General features: G+C 39.5%; 1 protein-coding gene across 3 annotated transcripts in view; it reads left to right on the forward strand.

Moving 5' to 3' along the window:
- drp2 (dystrophin related protein 2) overlaps positions 1-24,196 on the forward strand; it is a 201,141-nt gene that overhangs the window by 58,078 nt on the left and 118,867 nt on the right. For all 3 annotated transcript variants that reach the window (XM_049586080.1, XM_049586078.1, XM_049586079.1), the window contains exon 2: positions 4,290-4,464. In XM_049586080.1, coding sequence (XP_049442037.1) covers positions 4,418-4,464 — 47 coding nt within the window. In that variant the 5' untranslated portion in view covers positions 4,290-4,417. The remainder of the gene's footprint in view (positions 1-4,289; positions 4,465-24,196) is intronic.

Consider the following 24,196-nt stretch of genomic DNA (forward strand, 5'->3'; position numbering starts at 1 on the left):
TGTTATGCTCTACACAGTCTATAACTGTTGTTGTCTTGCACTTGACAGATTATTCATGTTAAAGGATTAATTTTCCCCAGACAGGGTTTCCCCGTTTCATGGATCAGGTCACAATTTAAACCTGCATGAACATATTTTTTTGGCCTCTTGGGGGCAGCAGAAACAAGCTGTAAACACAACACTAGACATATTACCACCTTTAAGGATGATATTGGAACCTATTAGCAAAAAGTTGGTTGTTTACCAGCAGTTATGGAGCAACATTATCATCCACTTTAAAGCAACTTAAAGAAAGTTTTATTTTGTGTTGATTTTGGCGGCCCCTTGTGGACAGAAATGAGCACCACTGCCTGCTTTGTTAGGTTTCAAGATACATCTCTAGGATGCGCTGGGATGCATCATCAGTGATGTTCCTGGGGTCATAGGGGGTTTTGGGTCTTTCAACATCAGACCCCCTCACCCAGGTGACCCATCCGGGGCTTATCAAGCCCCGCATTGCATCCCAGCAGCGGCAATGGGCTCGCCCTCTTTATCCAAAGCCACCGAGTGGCTTTCTCTGTGGCTTCAGTAATGATTAAAATGGCCCTCCTCATTGCAGCTCCGGCTAGTCCTAGCCCTGCCAGCGCTTTACAGATTGAGCGCCCAGCAAATCCCAGGCAGCCCACTTCAGTTGGCTTACAGAAAACTTATTTTTACTCTGATTTTCTTTTTTAAACACAGCTGTTTGCAGGATGCAGCAGTGAGGTACTGGTATCTATTTTTGGCTATGTAAGATTAATAACTGTGATGTGACAAGAGTGAAACAAACTAAATTCTGTTTTAGCCACCAATGCAAATTTATATAATGATGTCAAACCATGTTGTACAATATATTTCATAAATAAAATGACATTTTATATAGAGCTGCATGATCAATTGAAATATTATCAAAATTAGACTAATCACATCATTATTTTTATATTTTTTCCAGTGAAAGTGAAATGCAAAGATTATTACTCTTACTAAAATTTTATTATATTTTATTTTATCTTATTTTATTTTATTTATTCATTTATTTGCATATAGCCCAGTGGAAGAGGGCCAATTCAGAATTGGCTTTGAATCCTTTCAACTCTCACAATTATGTTCATCTGTTGAATGACTAAGGTTGGGTCCAACTTTCACCTGCACTTTATCGCTGTCCCTTTTACCTTTTTTTGTTATTTGGTCAATTCTTTTCTTTTCTCCTTGCTGAGCTGCTCCAGTATCAGCCATCACCACAAAATATAACGTAAAAAATAAAAGTCTCTAAAGACAAATCTCCTCCTGCTTCGTTTTAACTTGCTAAGCTACTACTTACTGCGAACCTTTGCCATGAAACATAAGCTCTTCCGGTCCATGGCAAGAATTAAAAATAACTATATTGAAATAACCAGTCTTATCACTGATGGTCTGGTTTATTTATGTGGGTCACACCGAGGCATCAGCATAAAACTGAAACTGTTTAATAACCAGTTAAAAACTCCTTGAAGCTGCTTTAAGTCCTGTTTCTGTTCCCCTCATGAATGTAGGTCTGTGGTTCAGTCACTGTGAGTGACCGCGCTGCCATATTGATTATAGCAGCTTTAAAGGAATGGATTGACATTCTGGAACGAGATTCAAGGCAGCCAGCAGGGGACTGTGAGCGGGACCGAGCTGGCAGGCATGAGGAATCACAGATGGATTTTCAAAAAGATGATTTTATTTACCCGAAAATGAAACAAAATATTTTTAAAATATGCAGCAAAATTATGGGCTCATAAAAGAGGTCAATTTAACAGAAACTCAGGCTATAATAATTTAACATAAACTGAACAGACTAAAGGGACCTAACGATCACAAGAAGCTGACCACAAGGAGAACATATGTGATGGCTGACCAGACCATTTTAAAACAAAGGGGGTAACACAAAGACAAACACTACCACCCAAACTATGAATTATACAAAAACAGGGCTTTCGGTCTACCAGTATAGTCTGTCTATATAAAGTACACTTTATTGGTCGGTTTCGTCAGGTGTATATATTTCATGTACATTGAAAATTTCCATCCAGATGAGTCAAATACTTCTAACATAAACCAAAAAAGTACCACTTTTGTAATTAATCAAATAATCAAATAAAACTGAGATGAATACTTTGGGAATTTATTTAACTATTACTCATATAATTTATCAAATTTATGTTAATAAAGGTTATGTAATTAGTGTTGATATGTTGTATTTCATAGATATTTATTTGAATTTTATAAATGTATTTCAAATGTTTTAATAAATATCAGCATAAGTCATGGTCTTTTCGTTTGAGTTTTATTTGATTTTATCACATAAATGGTAGTTTTTTGGTTTATGTTAGAATTACTTAACTCAATTGGATGGACATTTTCCGTGTCTTGTAAACCTGACAAAACAGATCAAAGGTTTCTTTGAGTGAACAAACTAATATAGTCTAAAGAAAAGAACAAAACTCCAAACTAGAAACCCCAATCCCCCCTTGAGTTTGCAGGCACTTGGTATATCCTGATTGGCTACTTCCTGTATTTAACAGCTCTGTTTTAGTGGGTGCATCTTTTGTTCCAGCCTGAAAACATGTCCCTCCAGCAGCACCTTCAGCACTGGAAACTCAAAGAAAAACAAATTAAAACAATTTAATACAAAGTATAACTGTACAGAAATTAAGTAAATGTGCTACTCATAGTAACTCACATACTGCCAAAAACATAACATTAACTAGGAGTATGATGTTTGAAACTAAAGCAATGTGCAGCTGGTGCGGCCATCACAGGACTCCGGTACTCATCACAGCCAAAAAAAAGTCTGTCACATAAGCTCTCATGAGAAAGAAAGTTGGTGTTTTTACACTTTCAGTTCTGTACACATCAGTGAGCTTTAGAGGTGGTGGTAGGTGGATTTTCTTAACTTTGGACAGTCAGGTCAGCTGTTTCCTCTTGTTTCCATTCTTTATGCTAAGATAAACCAGCTATAGTCACATATTTACCACACAGATGTGAGTGCATTTCAATCTTTTCATCTAACTCTCAGCATGAAGGTGAATAAACTTATTCTTTAAATGTTTAATTCATGGGTGGATTATGAGACAGTGGGCCCCTGGGCAAAGATGTGCAAAAGAACTCACCATATCTCCAAATTAGGAGTCAAACACATAGAATTTAGGTGGTTTTGCTTTTTTGGGTGTTGTTTTGCATCTTTTTGTAGATGATATGCATCTTTTTCTCATTCCGTGTCTCTGTTTTGCATCTTTGTGTCTCCTATTGGTCGTTTTGTGTCACTTTGTTTTCTTTTTTGTGTCACATTTAAGTCATTTTCTGTCTCTGTGAGGAAATTGTGTGTATTTCTTAGTCATTTTCTGTCTCTTTCCAGTTCCTTTGCATCTCTTTGCAGTCATTTTGAGTTTCTTCCTGGTCGATATGTGTTAATGTGAGTAACATTATGTAGGTGAAGGCCAGGGGGGCCCTGACACTTGGGGCCCCTGGACCTGTGCCCATTAGGCCTTTTCGGCAATCGATCCATGGTTGAACTAACTAAGAGCTTCTAACCCAGAAACGGAGAATGTCATGTTAGTGAGTAGGTCTGTAATTCAGTTGAATTTCTACTTTTTGAAAACTTTTTGAGTTGTTTGGCATAAATGTGCTCAAATGTTAAAGTGGTCAAAAGCCATAAAGTATATTTTTGTTTATAGAAGAATGAGACAATCTCAGTAAAGATTTGAATAATCTACTGTATATGTTGCTTTCTGTCCTTTTATTCTGAGTGGGTGTTCAGACTGAATGCAGCTGTGCGTTAAAACATTGCAAGGGGCCGTGTTGGTGGTTTTGCTACAGGTTCCTGTGAGACAGTAAGTTTTAGTAACAGATACAGGCTTATCAGAGACTAAAATGAATATCAAATAGCCTATAATACGAGGTAGGATTTTACAGCTTTGGATGGTCGTCCCTGTAGCAATCATTTTATCTTTTGCTTGACTTTTACAAAGTAAACTGTGGTGCAGCGCCTTGACAGATGATGTTGCTTTGTGGCAGAGGATAAGCAAGGTTTCTTTTCTTTCAGTCTGACAGTCCTTCGTTGTTTCGCCTTGTTTACCGCAACATCTTGTTTAATACTAGCCCGGGGTCGTCAAAGCCACAGATGTTGTAATCCTGCCCTTGTAGCTGTATATATCAGAAGAAACTTATAAATTAAAATCAGCCTTTAATGACCCTAATCAGTTGACTGTAATACTCACCTGGGCGTCCCTCCTGTGTCTTGTCCTCAGCTGCGGGGCGGCCCTCGTGGCCGGGATGCCACTGTGTGCCGTGCCAGTCCACAGTGGACGGTGAGGGGCAAGAGGAGGGGACCGAGTGCAGGAGACTGAGAGGAGGCGGCCCGCACCAAACAGGAGAAATGAACCTCTGCTGGAACGAGATCAAACGCAAATCCCACAACATCCGGTAAGAGGAAATTCATCGTGGTGTTTACTGTAACGGTCTGGAGGGATGATGTTTTCAGAGCCAAGATGCATTTGTAAACTTCAGAGGCGATCGTCTGTTCTGTGGCAACAATAGCTGAAAACCGCTGATTGTTTTTCTGTGAAGAAGTTGGCTCAAAAGAAAAAGAAATGAAAAGGTTGATTTGTTTTTATGACTTTGTTCAGAGCACAGATAATTTTCACAAGGAAACATCTGATCAGTTTCAGCTTCACTCAGTTTGTTTGTTCGCCTCTAGCAAGCCATCACTGTCTTTTTTTAAAGACAATCTGGTTGATGGAGATTCACTGAGTTTAAGGAGCGGTCTACTGAATGAAACCCCCAGCATTTCTGTGGAACACAAAACTAAAAGCCAAAACAACTTCCTGTGTCTTTATAACCCAGTTTCTGTAAATTGTCCACACACCCAGTTGGTAAAGAGATGCGTAATGGAACTAATGGATGAGTCTGATGGCTTTTGGCTTTAAGTCCCATCCCTCTCCAGACACCTTTTAAAGCAGTAGTTCCCAACTGGTGGGTCGCGGTCCAAAAGTTGGTCACGGGTCCATTCTGAATGGGCGGCAAATGACTTATAAACGTGTCAGGTTTGTAAAAACACACCATATTTTAAAGTACAGTGAATATTTGGCACAAAGCCTTTATTTTGAAGCCCAATTTCCTGCTGTAGGGTGAGTGAATAATGAACACCTACTTAACAGAGACAGCAAACTAGCTTGACAACATGACCAAACACAGTTATGACACTGAATATAATAAACTGTGAGGACCTTGAACTTATGACTAAGGAGAAATCTGGACCCCGTGGCCATGCAAGTTGGGAACCACTGTTTTAAAGTATACTAATATATGCTTATGTTTAATATGGTTTTACCACATAGTAGATAAATAAAATCTCTGAAAAGGGTTTGAAAGCAAATCTACTTTTCCTCCCTTAATGAGAAATTGGCTTGCGGGAAGTTTCGCTTTTGTTTTCCGCTTTCTCTGGCACTGCTGATGCTTGGTTGACAGGTGAAAGAACAGTGTGCCTCACGATGGCTAGCAGTAGTGTTAGAGGAAACATCAGAGAGATTCAGCCCTACATGTGTAAGCCTCACTCAGACTCTGATGAGTCTGTTGTGATCCAAGATGTGTCACAATAGTAAGTATGGTTAGCATCTTTTGTTTATGTTGTTTCTTAGCTTGTTAGCTTGTAGGCTAACTGGCAGTTGCTGACGCAGCCTTAGTGGTTGTTAAACACATGATAATATCTACAACAATAAGGTTATTTGTAGATAGTGGAGGGAAGCTCCATGGCCATGTTTACATCCCAAAACTGCCCACTCTATCACGTTTGCTGTCAAAAGTTTTGCTATGCTAATGCTAACTCTGCTCCCAGTACTGTCAAGTCCGCTTTACCTGTCGGTATGTGTTTGCTATATTAGACAGTGATTGGCTTTTGTGTCAGCAATGTACCTAATTTAGTTTGCCCGGCTCACATTTGAATCTCAGATTTTATGGAAATGCACAAACATCACCACCTTCAATAAAGGAATGTGAAAACATGTCTCTAGTGACAAACTCTGCACAGATACAAGTCAGTGTAGTTAAGGTCAGACATTTTAGGAGACATAACAATAAGAAAAACACATTTTTAGTGGAGGGGGACTTTAATCAAAGTTATTATTTCATACAGAAACTCATTTCTCTGTGAATTAATACTTTTTAAGCCAAATATTGTGCAAGAATTGTACTTTTAATTACTATGACAGTTGTCCTTTTATGATTGAATCTGTGGGGAGACACTATGCTAATATGTTTAGGTTTAAGTCACACAGGGAAATAGAGCCTAATGATGTCTAACATCTATATATATTGTCTGTCTTTCTATTTGTTTTCCATTTTCCTCCGATTCTTCTTGTCGCCATTTACATTTGGTTTTTAGGCAATTAAAAAAGTATTGTCTAATAATGTGCTGTCACACAATAATGCATATTTCAGTGCTCCTTCCAGTCAGCTTATTAATTATGAATATAATATGGGTTAATACTGCCATTGCACTAGTTACACTCGAGAGGTTTGCCAGTGCAAAACAATTAGAGGGCGTTCGTGTTATTCTTTGATGCTTAATTGGAAACTGTCCAGGCTTGCCGCATCATTTCTGTTTCTTCAATTCAACTGGCATCCTGTTTAGACAATTGGCCCCTTAATTGCTTACTTGACCCTGATGTATCTAGGAAGAGGGAGGAGGAGGTTAAGGAAGGATAGTTGTGAAATTGGTTAAGACAGTTTCCCCTGCAGTCCTGTGTAATGAGATCACTATGGATGGCCTGCAGTGGCTGTTTATACCAGAGCTGCACTCTGACTTCATCAGGCTAAGAGAGAAAGGGAGGAATAAAGGATGGAGTTGATGGAGGGAGGGAGGGAGGGAGAGAGAGAGAGCAGACAGCTGGTATTAAATCATCACAGAGGAGAGATGGGATGCGGGTAAATGGGAGGAGCAGAGGGAAAGAAGAATATAAGAATGAATGAATGAGAAAGAGCTTCACTGAAAAGCTGTCTAACCTTGAGGGTGATGCTGTCCAGAGGAAACGTCTGACTGCGTTTAATACCGGCGGCTGGACAAGTGCAGACGACTGGCTTTATAATGGCCTGTCTGGCATTGATTGACAGGTGGCTGGGGCTCTGTTCCAAGCCATAGCTGCTGCCTTCTATCCTTTAAATTGTTGTGCATTATACCCTATAGTATACAGTACCTTGACTGGATTTGAATTAAACTTCCTCTGTTGTACTTTTGTAGTTATTTCTTAAACAGAGTCTGCAGCTATGCTCACAGCGCTGTGAGTCTATACTGAGGCACAGAGCTGCTTTGAGTTCAATGCCAATATCAGCACGCTAATATGCTCATAATGACAGTGCTGACATGCTGATGTTAAGCAGGTAGAATGTTAACCACGCTGACCATCTGAAATAACCATGTTAGCATGCTAATATTTGCACAGAAGACATTTCACCTGAGGCTGAGGGGAATTTCATTAGTTGTGCAAACCCAGTTGTCAGAATAAATGCTAGCATTGTATGTTAATGCAAACCAGGAATATTTTAAATTTGTATGTTTAATATGAAGCTTATATGTGGATACTTGAAATTTGTTACACTGTGATTAAAATGTTAAGCAGTGACAATGCTGCCGGTGACATGTGGTAGAGTTTAGGAAAACCTTATGTTGTGGCTTAAAATAGGTGGTTGGGTTGCTGCAGCCATGGCTGAAATCATCCCCAACTCTAGTTACAAAAATACCTGCTTTTGTTAACACAAACACAGCTGGAAATGTCCTTAAGTCTAATTAAAAAAATACCTGCTTTTATCACCACAAACACAGCTGGAAATGTCCCAAACTTCAGGGAAAAATACTTGCTTTTGTGGCTACGAGCATGGCTACAAATGTCCTGAATTCCTGCTTCTGATGCAACAACCATGGCTGGAAACATCCTGACTTTGCATCAAGAAATACCAGCTTTTGTCACTACAAATATGTCTGGAATTGCCCCAAATGCTCGTTCAGAAATACCTGCTTTTCTGGGTATGAACACAGCTGGAACTGTCCCGAACTTTAGTCAAAAAATACCCACTTTTGTGGCTACAAACACAGTTGGAAATGTCCTGAATTCTCATTAGGAAATATTTGCTTTTGTGGCTACAAATACAGCTAAAAAAAGTCTTAGACTCTAGTTAAAAAATACCTGTTTTTGTCCCAGTAAACACGACTGAAAACATCCTGAACTCTCTTTAAAAGATACTTGCTTTTGTTGCTACAAAGATGAATGGACAGGTCTGGACCTGGGGTTAAAAAATACCCACTTTTGTCACTACAAACAACTAGGAAATGCATCGATGTCTAGTCAAAAAATACCTGCTTTTGTCACTACAAACATGGCCAGATATGTCCCAATCTGATGTCAGAAAATACCCACTTTTAACAGTGGTTTTCTGCTGTCAGCTACTAGGCAGCCACCTTGCCTTGGTGTCATACTGTCCACCTTCCCACCCTCCTCCTGATGTGAAACTCAGTTTATATACATGTAATCTGAACTACAAATTTACATATCCATGGTTTGCAGAAACGTACAACACCGACCATTTGATTCTGATGACTGGGCTGATTTTGCAGGTCATTGACCTGATGGTGGTCAGGAGATGACCACAGTGATGACAATTAATTCCGAGGGGAAAACCACTGGAGAATTCATCTTCTGATAACTATGAATGTCTGTACCAAACTCTGTAGCAATATGTCCAGGAGATGCTGAGCCATTTTACTGGATATATAAAAACTTTAATCTCATGGTGGTTCTAGAGAAAAGGTCAGGGGCTTATGAGAGTCAGTGGGATTCATCCTCTGTGGACTTTGAATATCTCAATACATTTCACATTGATCCATCCAGTAGTTGAGATATATTAGTTTGGATCAAAGTGATGAACTGACCGACAGACCCACATTGCCCTCCCTGGAACTAGCACAGCTCAAGAATAATCATTCTTCAAAATTTGATACTGATGTGAAAGCACCCGTTTCTGAAAACACCCAGAGAATATAACAAATTAAGATAAGGAGTAAATAGTGCACTAAATGCATTTCCTTAATGTTTACAGATGGCAGTGGCACAGAGAATTTATCAGTGTGACACAGTGTCGCTCAGCTAATTGGACTCAGCACTGATAACAGAAGGTTAGGGACTTGATCACTATTTTGGCATCTTGTATGGAAAGGAGGCGAAATCATTACACTGTGAGACACTCTACCCACACTCACAGCTGTGTAGCATGTGTTATTGACTACGAAACAGTGCTTTGATGCCACTGGCAAAAAATGTAGACATTCTGTTCATATTGCTGTGTGTTTTCTGCTATACCAAGTTCTGGTTTAATGTCTTCCACAGGATTTATTTAATAACACCAAACAAGTAGATGGCAACACTGTATTGCGCTATGTCTATCATAATCACCACTGAATGATTATGAATATATGTAAAAGAGACATTTATTACTGCAAGCATATTGCTGAGGCCATTTAGCCATCTGTAACTATTGTGTAGGAAAATACAGTATGAGACTGTGGGTGGTTTCAGCGAATTTAAGCTATTTACTCAGTAAACACGACTTAAACATGTTTTAAAAAGGAGGAAATGAAGCTTATGACAACTTCCAAATTCCAAGCTAAGCTGACCAGCTGCTGGCTGTAATTTTAGTACATGAGAGCAGTGGTGGAAGAACCTCTCAGATCTTTTACTTAGATAAATACCACAGTATTCAAATACTCTGTTACAAGTAAAAGTCCTGTATTCAAAACCTTTCTTACGAATAAGTACAAAAGTATTAGCATCAAAGTATTAACTGTAACTTAACTGTATGTATATTTGCTGATGGTGGTACCTGTCCATTGGCTGCAGCCCCCTCCATCGATAACTCTCCACTGATGCATGTGTTTTTTGGGCCTTGTCTTGTCTAAAAAATAATAAGAAATAAGAGTTGCAAAGGTGGTGTTTTTAAAGGGCTGTGGTTCTACCCAGAACCATTTGCTTCTGAAAAAAACATTTTTTGAGGTTTTGTTTTTGGAAGAAAGAGTTTGTTAAACATTGTTGAAGCATGGGTGTAAACAGATCCACACCCTCAAATATCCACGTTTACCTACGTGTCAAGTGGTTCTTCTAAATGCAGATTTGTCTAGAATCTTAATTTTGCGCGTGTTCTTACTAGTTCATATCTCTTCCATCATTTCATGCCATACAACACCACATGGCCTGCAGAAATTCCTCTTGTTTTACAGGTACCAGGTACTTGGCACTTTGTATTTGGTTCTTATTTGGAACTGAGTTTCGGTTCCCAACCTAGAGGCTGTATTGGTAGTGATGTAATAAAATCTCCACCCCCTAAATATGTGCACGTGAACCATGATTGTTGTTGGTCTTTTCACAGATGGTTCTAAGTATAACTCTTTATGTCGGGTTTTAGGTAGAACCCTCTGAAAGCAAAAAAGGTTTTCCAATGAGGACAAGTCCAAGAACCCTATATGGTTCATTCTTTCTTTTGTCGTTTGTTCGGTCTTTCATTGTTCTTTCTTTCTTTCATTCGTTCATTCGTTCTCTTTCATTCTTTCCCTCTTTCTTTCTTTCTTTCTTTCTTTCTTTCTTTCTTTCTTTCTTTCTTTCATTGGTTATTTTTTGTTTGTTTGTTCACTTGTTTGTTCGTTCTTTCATTTGGTCTTTCGTTCTTTAGTTCTTTCCTTCCTTCTTTCAGTCTTTCGTTGGTTTATTTCATTTTTTTCTTTCTTTTGTTCATTCTTTCTTTCGTTTGTTGTTCTTTCTTTTATTCTTTATTTCTTTTGTTCTTTCATTTCTTTCTTTCTTTTGTTCGTTCGTGATTTTGTTCATTTGTTCTTTCTTTCGTTGGTCCTTTCTTTCATTCGTTCTTTCTTTTGTTCATTTGTTCTTTCTTTCTTTTTGTTCTTTAGTTCTTTCTTCCGTTCGCTCGTTCTTTCTTTCTTTTGTTCTTCCATTTATTTGTTCATTCTTTCTTATGTTTGTTCTTTCTTTCTTTCTTTCGTTGGTCCTCTTTCTTTTGTTCATTTGTTCTTTCTTTTTTGTTCTTTCTTTCATTCTCTCTTTCGTTCAGTCTTTCTTTCGATCTCTCTTTCTTTTTCTCTCTTTCTGTCTTTCTTTGTACAAAGTTTTGCCTTAATAATTAGAATCTGCAAAGTGACTAATGTTGTCAAAAGTAAACGCACAATATTGGCCTCTAAAACGTAATGGAGTAGAAGTATAAATTAGCTTTAAATGAAAATACTTACGTAAAGCACAAATACCTCAGAACTGTACTTGATCGTAGTATTTAAAAACATTCTCTACTGTATGTGGGAATGGTGTGCCCCACCCCCCCAAAAAATGTATTTAATGTCAGCAGAATGGCACATACTCATCAGTGTGTTTTTGTAACTCATCTCCTGCTCAGCGTATGTTAGTGTTAGCGATGTGATCAAGCCGTATTTCCGCTGAGACCAGCTGTACTTTGCATACTATGGCAGTCAAACACATGACAGCTTGTTGCTGAATCATCATAAATCTGCCCCAGTGTAGCAGAAGCAGCACAGAGTGCCTCCTCGGTTAAAAGGTACGAGTGCTTCAAATAGATTTCACATGTAACTTAGATGAACACCACAGTGTCAACCACATACAATACCAGGCATTGTTTGAGACTCGGGCCAGGCCACATCGTGAGGTGCCCACTGTTTTCCACTGCAGGGAATTGCCCACTGAGGTTGTTGTGGGTGTCTCAGTGGCATGTTATGAATTTTATTTGCCGCATGGCTCGGATAACTGCAGAGAGCCAGCCACCCACGCTCAGCGTCTGTCTGAGGGCAAAGGGAGACCTCTGAGTCTGTATTTGTCTCCGTCTGTTTTTGTCATTACAACAATATTCCTATCTCTATTCACAAGTAGAGATATATCTGTTGATTTGCTCCTCATTCAAGGTCTCTTTCATTCTAATTCACTCTTGGCTTTTCTGCTCTTCTTGTGTGCTGTTTTCTTTTCTAATACTTATTCACCCCGGCCTCTATTCTTCTCATCCTTCCTTTGCGAGCTCCCCCCACAGGAATCCTAAGCTTAGTGCAATGCCCTTTGGTGCTTCTGTGCTCCACTTTGCCTACATCGCTCACAGGCATGTTACAGTACAATGCCTGCAGGACTTACTGAGCTCCAATTACATGTTAATGATAATTCTATTGCTCAAGGTCAGGGGTGAAAACCTCAGCTGCTAGATGGGTTAGCGGTTGGATGGCAGATGTGTGTGGGACTCTCCCATCAATCATTCAGTCGCTTTAAGGATTTCACCGCTGCCTGAGAATCATTTTGAGATTCACAGCTTAGCTTCCAGCCTGCTTCTCCAAACTGGGGGTGTGCCGACTGGCATCTACTGTTTGCAATATATTGTCTATAGATGAGTACACCATGCAACCCCACTTCAAAATAATTGATCTATCCCTTTAATCACTATGTTAGCTCTGGGAAAACACTGTTGCGTAGGGGTGTGAAAAAAAGTGATTTGCTCAAGTCAGTGGTTTCCAACTGGTCCAGCCATAGAGTCCAGATTTCCCCTTAGTCATTAGCTCAGTGTCCACACAGTTTAGTACATTCAACGTCATACTTGTATTTTGCCATGTCGTAGAGCTAGTTCACTGTCTCTGTCAAGTAGTCACTTACTCTATAGCAGGAAATGGCACTTTTCAAACTATTTTCAAACCTGACACATTTGCGAGTCACTTGCAGTCCATTCAGAATGGACCCGCACACCACTTTTGACCCACTGACTCAGATCCACTGGCTTAAGTAGCGTGGTTTTTTTTGTTTGTTTGTTTTTTTAAATTGATTTTTCAATGCCTAAATTGCTAAAATTCAAATACGGAGGTGGAAAGAAGTTGCCACCTTCATTGTTGTAATCTACGAATAATGTGAAGGGCAGCTCGAATTTAGCCAGCCCAGTGCAAACTCCCCACTGGGTCAGCAAGATTTATTGTTGCTGCATCAAGGCGTTGTCACAATTTAGTCCATCTCTGGAGCTTCCACCCGCTTTCCTTCCAGTAAAAAGTCTCATAGCAGTTGGGAGGGGTGGAGGGACTGCAGGGTGGCTAGCTAGCTAGCTAATTCTTGTCTCATTTGGTGGCTGATAAACCAAGAGAGTAGGGTGAGGGGCTGAGAAATTCAGTGTGCTACATATAGCACTACAATGTAATAAGATTTTATTCATAAAAAAAAAATCAAAAAAAAATCTGTAGGCATGGGAAACACTGTCTTGATGAGCTGGGAAAGCTATATGTAGCATATAAGTTTACTTCAAAACTTGAAAAAATAAATATTTTGTATACATTCCACTGTACATGTAATATACATTTTAATAAGTACATTTGTTTAATACCGCACCTTTTACAGAGCTAGGTCAGAAAGTGCTTAACGGGAGTAAAATTACAAAAAATAAGACCATCAAATATTTACCAGTTTTCTATGCAGTTTATGATGCTGCTGAAATGAAAGTTAGAAAGACTGACTGGCATGGGATGTGCATTGTTTTTGGGAATATGCCTCATGATATACAGACTCAATAAGGGCGCTTTGACACCTAACCTGTTTGATTTGGTAAAACAAACTCAGGTCTGTTTGCAAGGTTAGTACGGCTCATTTGGACTGGTGTGAAAGCTGTCAATTGAACCCTGGTGCAGAACAAATAACCAAACGAAGGCCACTTAAAAAGGTGGGTCTCTGTCTGCTTCCAAATGGACGCTGGTGCAGCTGGTTTGTGATGTGAATGAAAACGAACCAACCACAGGATCCATCTGCTGATGGTCAAATCTGTCTGCACTCCCATAATCGATCTTGATAAAGGTTGTGTATATCCCATGACCTTTTTATACTAATGCATACATGTAACCATGGTAACACATATATACGTCAGTGAGGTTATTTTCCCTGATTAAAAAGCCATTAAAACTGCCATCATTGTATCCAACTCTGTGTACTTTGTCAGTCTATTAAGTCAATTTGATCCCACAGTATTAAGCTCCGAGTCATTACTGTACAAGATGCTGTCTTTTCATCCTGTCTCTATGTTAGTCTTATAATAGCCTCCTGATCATGCTTATAATCAGTTATTTCTTCATGAGCTCTTTGTGACACCAGACAACATAAATACTTGAGAAGCATTAAAGTGCTGCTGCATAAACGTTTGTCAGTCACGGGAATTTCCCCGCGCGGGTCCTGATGGTGCAGGATGACAAACACCAAAACTGTCCAAATCAACGAGTTACCTGCCAGTTGGTAGAACTTCTTGTTCACTCCTCTTGGCTTGTTTGCAAAAAGTTAGTGTGAACAGGAACCAAACCAAAATGAAAATACAACAGCATATCATATTTGTTTCTGGTGCAGACAAAATGAACCAAACTACAGGTGGGATAGCTCCCTAAGTGTTTGATTTTGTTTGATTTTTCCATGGTCTAGTGTTAAAAAAGTTAGCAAAATTTGCAATAAACTGTAATTTTGAATCATAAAAATTCCAATACTTTTCGAAACAGTGCCTAAGTATTGTGATATCAAATCAGGAAATTAAAGCAGCAACAATGAACGGGCCCTTGCACCTCCGTGCAACAAGGGGGTGCTGGCAGGACGACGGCTGATGCAGCTGTCCTTTTCTACTGCAGTCAGATCCCGCACACTGGAGTGAGATGGTATATCCTTCATGGAGTGTGGGTGTTGCACTGACCTTTGTTCACATTTTATACCACTTCCTGTGTCTACTATTTGGCGCTGGAGAACACACTAATTCTGTGTCATGTTGCTGTAAATCAGTTAAAGACTATACCATGTAAATTTCAGGTTCATCAAAAGATAAGTGTCTGGAAAGAAGGAATTCCTGTTGCGAGTGGGTGGCGCAATCACCATGACACCTATTGTGCATGTTGTTGGCTTCTGGCCTGGACTCTGATAGAACATGTGAGGTTTGGTGCAGATTGAACAAGGTACACGGAACTTACAACAACTTCCTGTTTGGTAGCGACACATGGAAATTTGACTGCTCGCCACGGTCACATGGTTCAATGAACACTCAAGCTTTAAGCAACTTTTGATGTCCAGTGTCTTAAAAAGGTACACAACATATTTGAAGTCAATCTGATCAAATCTGTAGGAAGAGTTTGTTAAAGTACGACCCCTGGAAATGGCCAAAAATGCACAAAAATTACACATTTAATTCAAAATGGCTGACTTCCTGTTGGGTTTAGGGCATGGCTCCAAGACACTTTTTGTACGTCTTGGTATGTTACATGTGCCTACCAATATTCGTACATGTAGGTCAAACCAGCTTCGTGGGCTGCTTTGTCGAAATTTTGTAGGGGGTGCTACTGAGTCATTTTTTTGGAATTTCAGCATGAGACTCCTAAAATATCAAATGTTTCACCAGATGTGATGTGTGTGCAGAATTTCAAGAGTTTTTGAGTATGTAAAGCCCCTCAAAAATGCGAGTCATTTGAAGGAAGAATAAAAATCCCTAGGATTTCAATAGGGTCCTCGCACCGCATGGTGCTTGGGCCCTAATAAGCACATCGTCCAGCCCCACAGATGCCCTGTTATGGTCTTGAACAGGACTTAATTTGGTCTGGGCTGCCTTTGGTCTTGGACTTGACTTCGACTCCATTAAGTTGATCTTGACTACAGTCCTGCTTGTAATGATTAATTCAGGCCTCATACAAAGCCTATTCTCTTTTACTTGAGAGACTCCCATTGACGTCATGCATGTCACACTGGGTGAAGAAATCTAGGGAGTGAAGATATTGATGAAGAAGAAATCACAGCTTCAAGACATGTGGGACAGACGCCAACAGACTTTGTTACACTTTAATGATAAATCAAACCAATGGGGAATCAGGGGCCCCATGAATTATTTGATGGATATCCACTTTGAGATTAAACAAGAGTGACACTATGAGGAGAGCTGTGCCTTCACGCCCATCATCTGGCACAGAACAAATCAGAGGTGGTTTCGCACAGATTAGACACAATGTTGGACTTTTTTGGACTGCTACATCCACTGTGTGACTAGCATGAGAAGATAATCAGGTTCTGTGCACACACTGTACCCAGGCATGCTGAATGGTTTATATGGAGCAAATCAAATCCCCAGAGGAGTGAAAACATCGTGCTGCTGTAGCTGCAAAGAACAATGAGGGCTCGAGGACTGGAAACACGCTTCGTACATTAGCTCTGTTTACTTAAAGACCTGCAAACCAAAACCTGCATCGAGGTCAGAGGAGGACAACTCAGTTAAAAAGCCAGATCAATATGTGTTTTTGATCGCATATACAGTTGTTTTGTGTGTGTTTCATCATCATAATGGGCTCGCTGTTAATTGGCATGTTTTACTGCTGTGTTTACAATCATTACTGACCTCTAACAGCATCATAAAACAATAACTATAGATTTTGTTGATGCCTGGTGTTAATCAGGGAATTAAAAACGTGTTGATCAATTTTAGGATGAAAGCAGGTTCCAGTCTTGTGTTTGGATTTTTAGGATTAATAATGATGTCTGCTGGTACACCTGCACATGCACCTCCTCACAGGCTAAGGATTATATATACAAAACAGACGCCCTTCGCTGATCTGTTATTCTTATGCCCCTGCTATGTTAGTCATGAATTTTGCAAACAGGAGTCAAAGAGAGAAGGGATTTTACAAGACCTATCATGCTCATTTTCGGGTTCATACTTGAACTTACATGGGTGGAGCCCTCTGTCCGTGCTCTGTGTTCATTTTGTTTGTATGTATATGCTTTCTGAAAGCTTATGGATACATACAAAACAGAGCAGTGCCACCAGAGATTGTGGGGGAAGTGTAGCTCAGTTCAAGCAAGATACGACCGTAGGAGACATAGAAGACATTTTAACAATGGTGGAACGGAACAAATTGGCAATACAGTGAAAAGAATTCTCCGTCTACATGTCAGTATGTATTTAATGGCCTCACAGACCATCACTGTCTTCAACACTGCCTCCTTTAAAATGTACGTCATTACGACTTCCTCCACTGTTGCCGTGTTTATCATTTAAAGCTTTTCACTTTGCCCTCTAGTGCCATCTATTGGTTGTTTCTATGCCATCATGAAGGATGAATGGAATAACGAGGACAGTGACGTTTACAACGTTTGAAAGGGACATATGTATTATTGTATAATGAAGCCCGTATATGCTTTAAAAGTTCATGCGGGAATTGTTGATGGTTTCTACACTTACCAATTAACTTTAAAACTATTTTGCCTTGACATATTAGCATTTTTGGAGCTGTGTCCACGATTTTCTTAGCTTCCTCCTGGATGCATGCTGCTTATGGTCTGGCACCTAGTCGCCACCTTTTTCCCGACCTCACCTGTGTGCCATGCCCACGAAACATCCAGATTACAGTGAAATAAGAAGAGAATAAGAAAATATAGGCAGAGGGCAGCGTCTCTGCAGATAAATACCCTGCCACAAACTTTTAGTGGGGCATAAATGTCGATTGAGAGGGATCACTTCTCTATATATAGTATATCCTTTATGTTCAAAAAACACTTTATTTACCTCAAACTGTCTATGCTGGAACACCTGTATTCACCCTCTCTCTGAGACACTCAGTTTTAGTGCCTGTCTCTGTGAACCCTCCTCCCAAAAAAGCTGTCTGCTCTGATTTGTCAGTGTTTCTGGGTCTTCCGTATCTCAGTGTCTCTGCATCATCATTGAAGCTGGGAAATGACTGTGACATGTTCCAGCTGGAATAGGATCCAGAATCTGGGAGAAGTTAAGTTGGCAACCAAGATTACATGTTTCCCTGACGTTAGCATGTAGCTACATGTAGCAGTGTGCTTGCAGCCGAGTAATTGCTGTAACAGAGTATAGCAGCAATTTCTACCGTGAAAAATCAACAATAAAAACTCCTAAAACAAAATCTTCACACTCAAACATGTTCCAGTATGAGTATGATCCGAAAGCGGGGAGAAATGACCAACACTGGAAACCAAGATTACATGTTTCCCTGACATTTGCATGTAGCTACATGTAGCAACATGTAGCAGTGTAATATCAAAACAGGTGCCCAGTAGCTCAGTGGGTGGAGTGGGTGTCCTATGTATGGAGGCAATGTCCTTGCTGTGGTGGCTGCAGGTTCAATTTCAGCCCACGGCCCTTTGCTGCATGTCATCCCCCTTCTTTCCCCCTTTCACGCTTAAGCTTTCCTATCCAATAAAGGCAAAAAAGTCAAATTAATATTGAAAAAAAAACCCTGCAATAGCATACTTACCTGGAGAAAAATGACCATATAAAGAAATCTGTTGCAAGCTGCTGTCGGCTTGGCTCAAAATGAGAAGAAAATCCTGTGAAACAGAGTATTTGAAATGGTTTTTGCTCACAGTGATGACTTTTACATACGTTTACCTCATTATTTGCAAATTTGGCTACATTTAATATGAACAACCTGCACTGTAACATCATACATATGACGGAAAATAAGGGACGAGTATAATAGGTCTCCTGTAAATGTAATCAAGAATATTTTTATTCATTTTCAACAGGGTTACACAATACATACTTATAACAGGTATCAAACTTACAGCACATGTATGACGGGAATAAAGCATGAAACCCAATCACAGTCCTCCCCATTCCATTAACCCCTAATAACAGCCAGAATAACGTCAATAGGACGGTCTTGCTCGTTAAAAAAGAAATGATTGTGATGACTGTAGGCAAATACAGCAAACTGCGTCATGGAATAACGAGTTCACATTAATTTGTATTCTTCATATTGATGTCACAGAATAATTAGGGACAATCTAAGCGTGTATCTGCTTCTCTCCTGCAGAGACATGTTGAGGATTGGTGTCTCAATAACAAACAAAGGGCGACAGATGAAAGAATGAAGTGTGTAAGAGCTTGTTGCTGGATATTTCACTTGTAATAATTACCCGTTTTTGGCCAGCAACTGATTTTCAAATAGTCCTATTTTAGTTTCCTCTCAACATGTCCTCTCACTGCCTCTGTCTCCTGTGTTTAAAGGACACTGTCACTGTAACAATGAGGCTTAATTTAAAGTTCCATTATGTTAGCCAATAATTACCCTTGTATCAAGTAAATGTTATGTCTAAAGTAATGAGATGACTACAGAGTTTCCACGGTGTTGGAATAAAAACTATACAAGCATTAAAAGTTACCACAAAACTTATTACACATTGCCGCACAAGGTCTCAAGGCCACAACACTGACCATGAAATCAAACACACAGATTCTGCGTTAATTAACTGAGTTATGAGAATTAATTAAGAATGACACAGTATAACCTTAGAGTCAGGCAAACAGGCAAAGCATATAGACTAATAATAAGAGTAACACTCCAGCACAAGGACAAAGAAAAACTGACATATTGTTCATTAGCGAGAACGAGAAGAAGAAATGATGAGAGGGTAAAAGCCTTCCTCTTTAACTCTAAAGAAATTTTAATTGAATGTGTTGACGTTATCCCTTGTTGAATAGGAGCTTTGTTGTAATTTAAAATTATAATGATTGTAAGATTAACATCAGCAGCAGCAGAAACAACAACAAAAACAGTAAAAGTGATAATTATTTCTTCTTTATTTGGTTGAGATAGAGACTTCACAGAAGGAGGCGGTGGCTGTAGCTGATAAGCTCTGTACGCCACAGCTCTCCAGCTTACACAACAGCTGTGTGTTACTTGAGAGAGTCATTATCGTCCAGCAAACTGATCAGCGCTGCCTGCCCCAGTCCCCCAAAAAGCTCCCGTTCCTCTGTGGAATACCACTGTTGAAACTCTACTTCAACAAGTAAACAGGTAGTTTAACTGTAGTTTTTAAATGTGGATTTTACTAAAACAAAATGGCAGCGTTTTGTTCCCCTGTCAGCTTCATGTTGTTGCGGTACGCCAGCCAAGTAGAGCACCTCAAAGTTTATTTTGGGCTGAAAGTCTGCCTCACTGTTCAGCGGGCGATGAGCATAAGTTATTAGTAACCTTATTAAAAAATAAATGAATTCATTTTCTGGTTACTTCCACCAAAAAGTAATGTGTAACCTTGATAATTAACCTTTTAGTTACTGTTAAAATGTCTATTTTGAAATGCTGCCATTGCTAATGTGGCTATAGCTTTTATTTCAGTACTGTTGTTACAGTATCAAATAATATAAACACTGTTGATCAAGTTGACAGTTAATACATATTGTCACATCACAGCCCTGGACTCTACTAAGTAATGTAGGCTGTACAGATACAAACACAAAGGATATTTGTTCAGCACCTTTTTATTTACACCTACACAGGCATTAATGTCAATCACAACCAACAGATATTATTTTTTTTTATCACATCACAATCTATTGCCCGCATACCTTAACATCTGTTAAAACACAGATGTAAGCCTGACCTTCCCTTGTTAGCTGAAACACAGTGTAATATTACATAGAAATAAATAATTGTTCTCAAGATTATAAAAATAATAATTAAAAACAAGCCAGAGCTATTATTCAGTATGTACACTGTTGTGTATACAGCCTACCATAAAAAATATAAATCAAAATAAAGGGGTATCTTTCCTTATCGTAGTTTGACAGCTGTCTGCAGCTGGATGCCGCTGTCTGTTTGCACCTATCCATTCAACCAGGACACGCGACCGCTCCCCGGTCACAGCCGCTGCCCAGGGCCTTGAAGCCACCAATTAGAACAGCTTGCTGAAGGATGCACACTTAATTAATTTCATCTGTTTTCTTTTCGTTGTCCTGAAAGCCCCTCTGTCCTCCGTCACAAATCTCCCTCCAGAGCAGCTTCTCAGGTTTACTCTTGTCCATTGGTACCTGAACCGAGCAGGGGGAAAGGGTTGAATGTCGTTCTGGTGAATGCTGTTGCGATGGTTTTGCTGGCTGCTGCTGCCCCTGTTACTGCTGCTCCGCTCCTCCGCTCATTAGGCTACTACAAGATGATGAGCACCTATCGAATGGTTTGCGACTCCTACACCCCCAAGTAGTAAACAGTTTTCCGCCCAATCACAACTTAAAACCGGCCTAATTCAATTAAAAACACCACTTGCATAAGAAGTAGTGAAGTAACAAGCCTTTGGACAACAGTAATTTAGTTACTTTATTTCTTTTTAAAAATCATTAAGAGTTCTATTTACTGCCAAAAGTAACAGAGTTAGCGTCCCAACACTGGTGCTAACACTGTGTGCCACCTTAAATTATAGTGAGGCTTTAATACAGGGTGAGATTCACTGATAGCAATAGAAATGAGCTGCTCACACAATGTGACCACAATAAATGGCTGTTGCTAGCAAAATAACAAATATTGAATATTTCTATATGAAGGTGAATACAGTTTTAATCGAAGATGTTTTGCTTTTCTCGTAAAGGGTTTCATCTGTTGGAAGTCCTCCAAGTTAAATGCTAAAATCCATTGTTTATTCACACCCTCCAGAATGACACATAGAAACATTTCCTGATCCGATCTGACATCACTATTGCCAAGAAAACATTTATGATGAACCTGCCTTGATCGTTGTTGTGACAACTCTGCAGGGTTTGGTTAGAATTAGGCACAAAAGTAACTTAATTGTGGTTTAGATAAAAAAAATACTACTTAGTTAAAGGGATAGTTCGGAACTTTTAAAGTGGGGTTGTATGAGGTGCTTAACTATAGTTAATGTAGTACCCACAGTAGATGTTACTGCCGTGCTGCTTAAGACCTTGGGCTGCATGATTGTATGAAAGTTTGATTTGATTTGACTTGATTTGGTTGACATGCTCCCAGTTTGGGAAAAGTTCAACACAGATTTTAAGCTAATGTACTGCTGTTGACGGGAGACAGCAGCAAAATGTATTTTAGCTACCCCAAAAAAATAATATCAGTTTAAGCGTACACCATATTTAGAATATTTTCACCACTTTACATTGCCGTCAAACAGTGATGTAAGACAGGGAAACTGCAGTTGTTACATCGCTCTTTTGAAAGGTGGACTCAACTGAGGAAAATAATACTTAAACATTGCTGGTTTGCCGCTGCCTTGACCAGTCAGATTGTTTGTGTTAATGTGTGACCTAAGCATTTAAAAGGGTTAGTTCAGATTCACCAAAGCCACACAGTAACACACGTCGGAGAGAGCTGCCACTTCAAGGTAAAGTGATGAAAATATTCTCATTATAGTGACAATTAAACTGATATTGGTTTATTTTTTTAAGGTGGCTTTTTTTTAAGGTAGCTTTAATCCAATGTGGTTCTGCCCCCGTCCACAGCAGTACATTGCTTTGCTTCCGTTGCTCCTGCTGCTCCCCAAACTGGAGGCATGCCGACCACCATCTACTGTAGGTAATACACTGACAATGGATAAGTGCCTCATACAATCAACTTCAAAAGATTTTAGTTATCCCGTTAATGTTAGGGAGACCTTGTTGTCATGGTTACAAGAATATCCACTTAGGGAACCATTGTGGTCATGGTTAAAAGAAACCAGTGTTGACTGTTTGAAATGGGACGCAAACGGCGGTCCTCCATGTGAAAGTCTGAAGGTAAATTCCCCCTTTGCAGATTTAACACTCTATAATTACTTCACGCTACTTTCTCCTTTGCTCCAGATGGACAAGAGTCATTTTATCATTACTATGGCTGCTAGAAGGCTTTGTCCCTTGAACATAAACGTAGATCATTTTTTCAGCACTTGCTGTGGGGGAAAAGTACTTTTAGATATTTATTTCAGCAATACAACCACCCACAGGACACAACAGAAGACAGGGAGTCCCTGTTCTCTCCATACCTCAATCACCTTTTATTTCCAAATCTGGTACATGAACACCACGGGGAAGCACCGCGTTGGCACAATAACTCTACACACTCTCTCCAACATAAATGGTGATAAACACGCAGCTCTGTATCCACATGAACACACACACAAACACACTCTCTCATACGTACAATAATAAAAGAAATAATAATTCAGATGGAAAACATCTTTACTTATACTCATGACACTCACAAACATTCAGGCAGCAGTTGTCTCTAGTGCCTCTTATTTATCATCTTTTGTTATTTTCAAGTGTCTCAGCTTCCCACAACACCTTACACTTCCTCCGCTGTCTGCTGGGCTAACATTTATGTTACATTAAGGCCCCTTTGAGTGTGCGTCAGTGAACACACACACATGTGCCTCTGCATATCCGTGTGTCTGCTTTTGTATTTGACAGGACAATTTTAATGGAAAAGATTGATTCACATCTTTTTATTGGAGTGTGGCGTATCTAACGCAGGCACAGAATGAATGAGTGTTGTCAGTGTGATGCAATACACAAACCACTTTAACCAAACATACTCATAAAGGCGTGTTTGTGCTGTTTGTGCATACTGCATACTGCATATGGAATCTCCATATTCTTTACAGAAGCAATCGAGATGCTGTATCTGTAAAGTGTTTTGTACGTATCACTATGAGTAATGTGTGTTAATTATAGCAGTGAGTCTCTTTGATGCAGAGGAGGACCAGTTCACTCTTATGAAGGCTGAATCCAAATGTCCGGACTTCATCGCTTTTGCGGACTTGCAGACTTTTGCGGCCTCCCAGGAAGTCTGCGCTGAAGACTGTCCAAATCCACAGTTCATCCGGTCCACAAGGGGTCTCAAACGGATTTTGTGCGGACTTCCACAGAGTCTGGTTGTGGTGCAGACTTCACCAGACTTCACTGATTTAATTACACACAATTCATGGCAATACGGACATGACCTTGTAATTTTTTCCCAATTGCCGACTTCAGAAAACAAAACCAACGTATTATAAATGTTTAAAACAATTACTGTAGTAAAATCTCACTTGCCTCATGTACTGTAGGCCAGTAAATAATATTCAACCACATTATGATACAGAAATAAGTAGTATAGGCTACAGAGGTCATAAAAATGCTTTGAATTATTTTTACCTACCCGATAAAAGCTGTGCAGTGAAATGCCAAATATGTAAGAAAAATGGCTGACAAACAGCAAATAAGGTCTTCCGATGTGAATAATACCAAATATATTTAGTCACAGTCTAGTCCTTGTTTACGAACATTTCTGTATTTAATATGTGTAGCCTATACAGTATGTTGTAGCCTTGTGGAGATGTATGAA

This window comes from Epinephelus fuscoguttatus, linkage group LG9 (assembly GCF_011397635.1).
Source record: "Epinephelus fuscoguttatus linkage group LG9, E.fuscoguttatus.final_Chr_v1".
NCBI classification, from domain to species: domain Eukaryota; kingdom Metazoa; phylum Chordata; class Actinopteri; order Perciformes; family Serranidae; genus Epinephelus; species Epinephelus fuscoguttatus.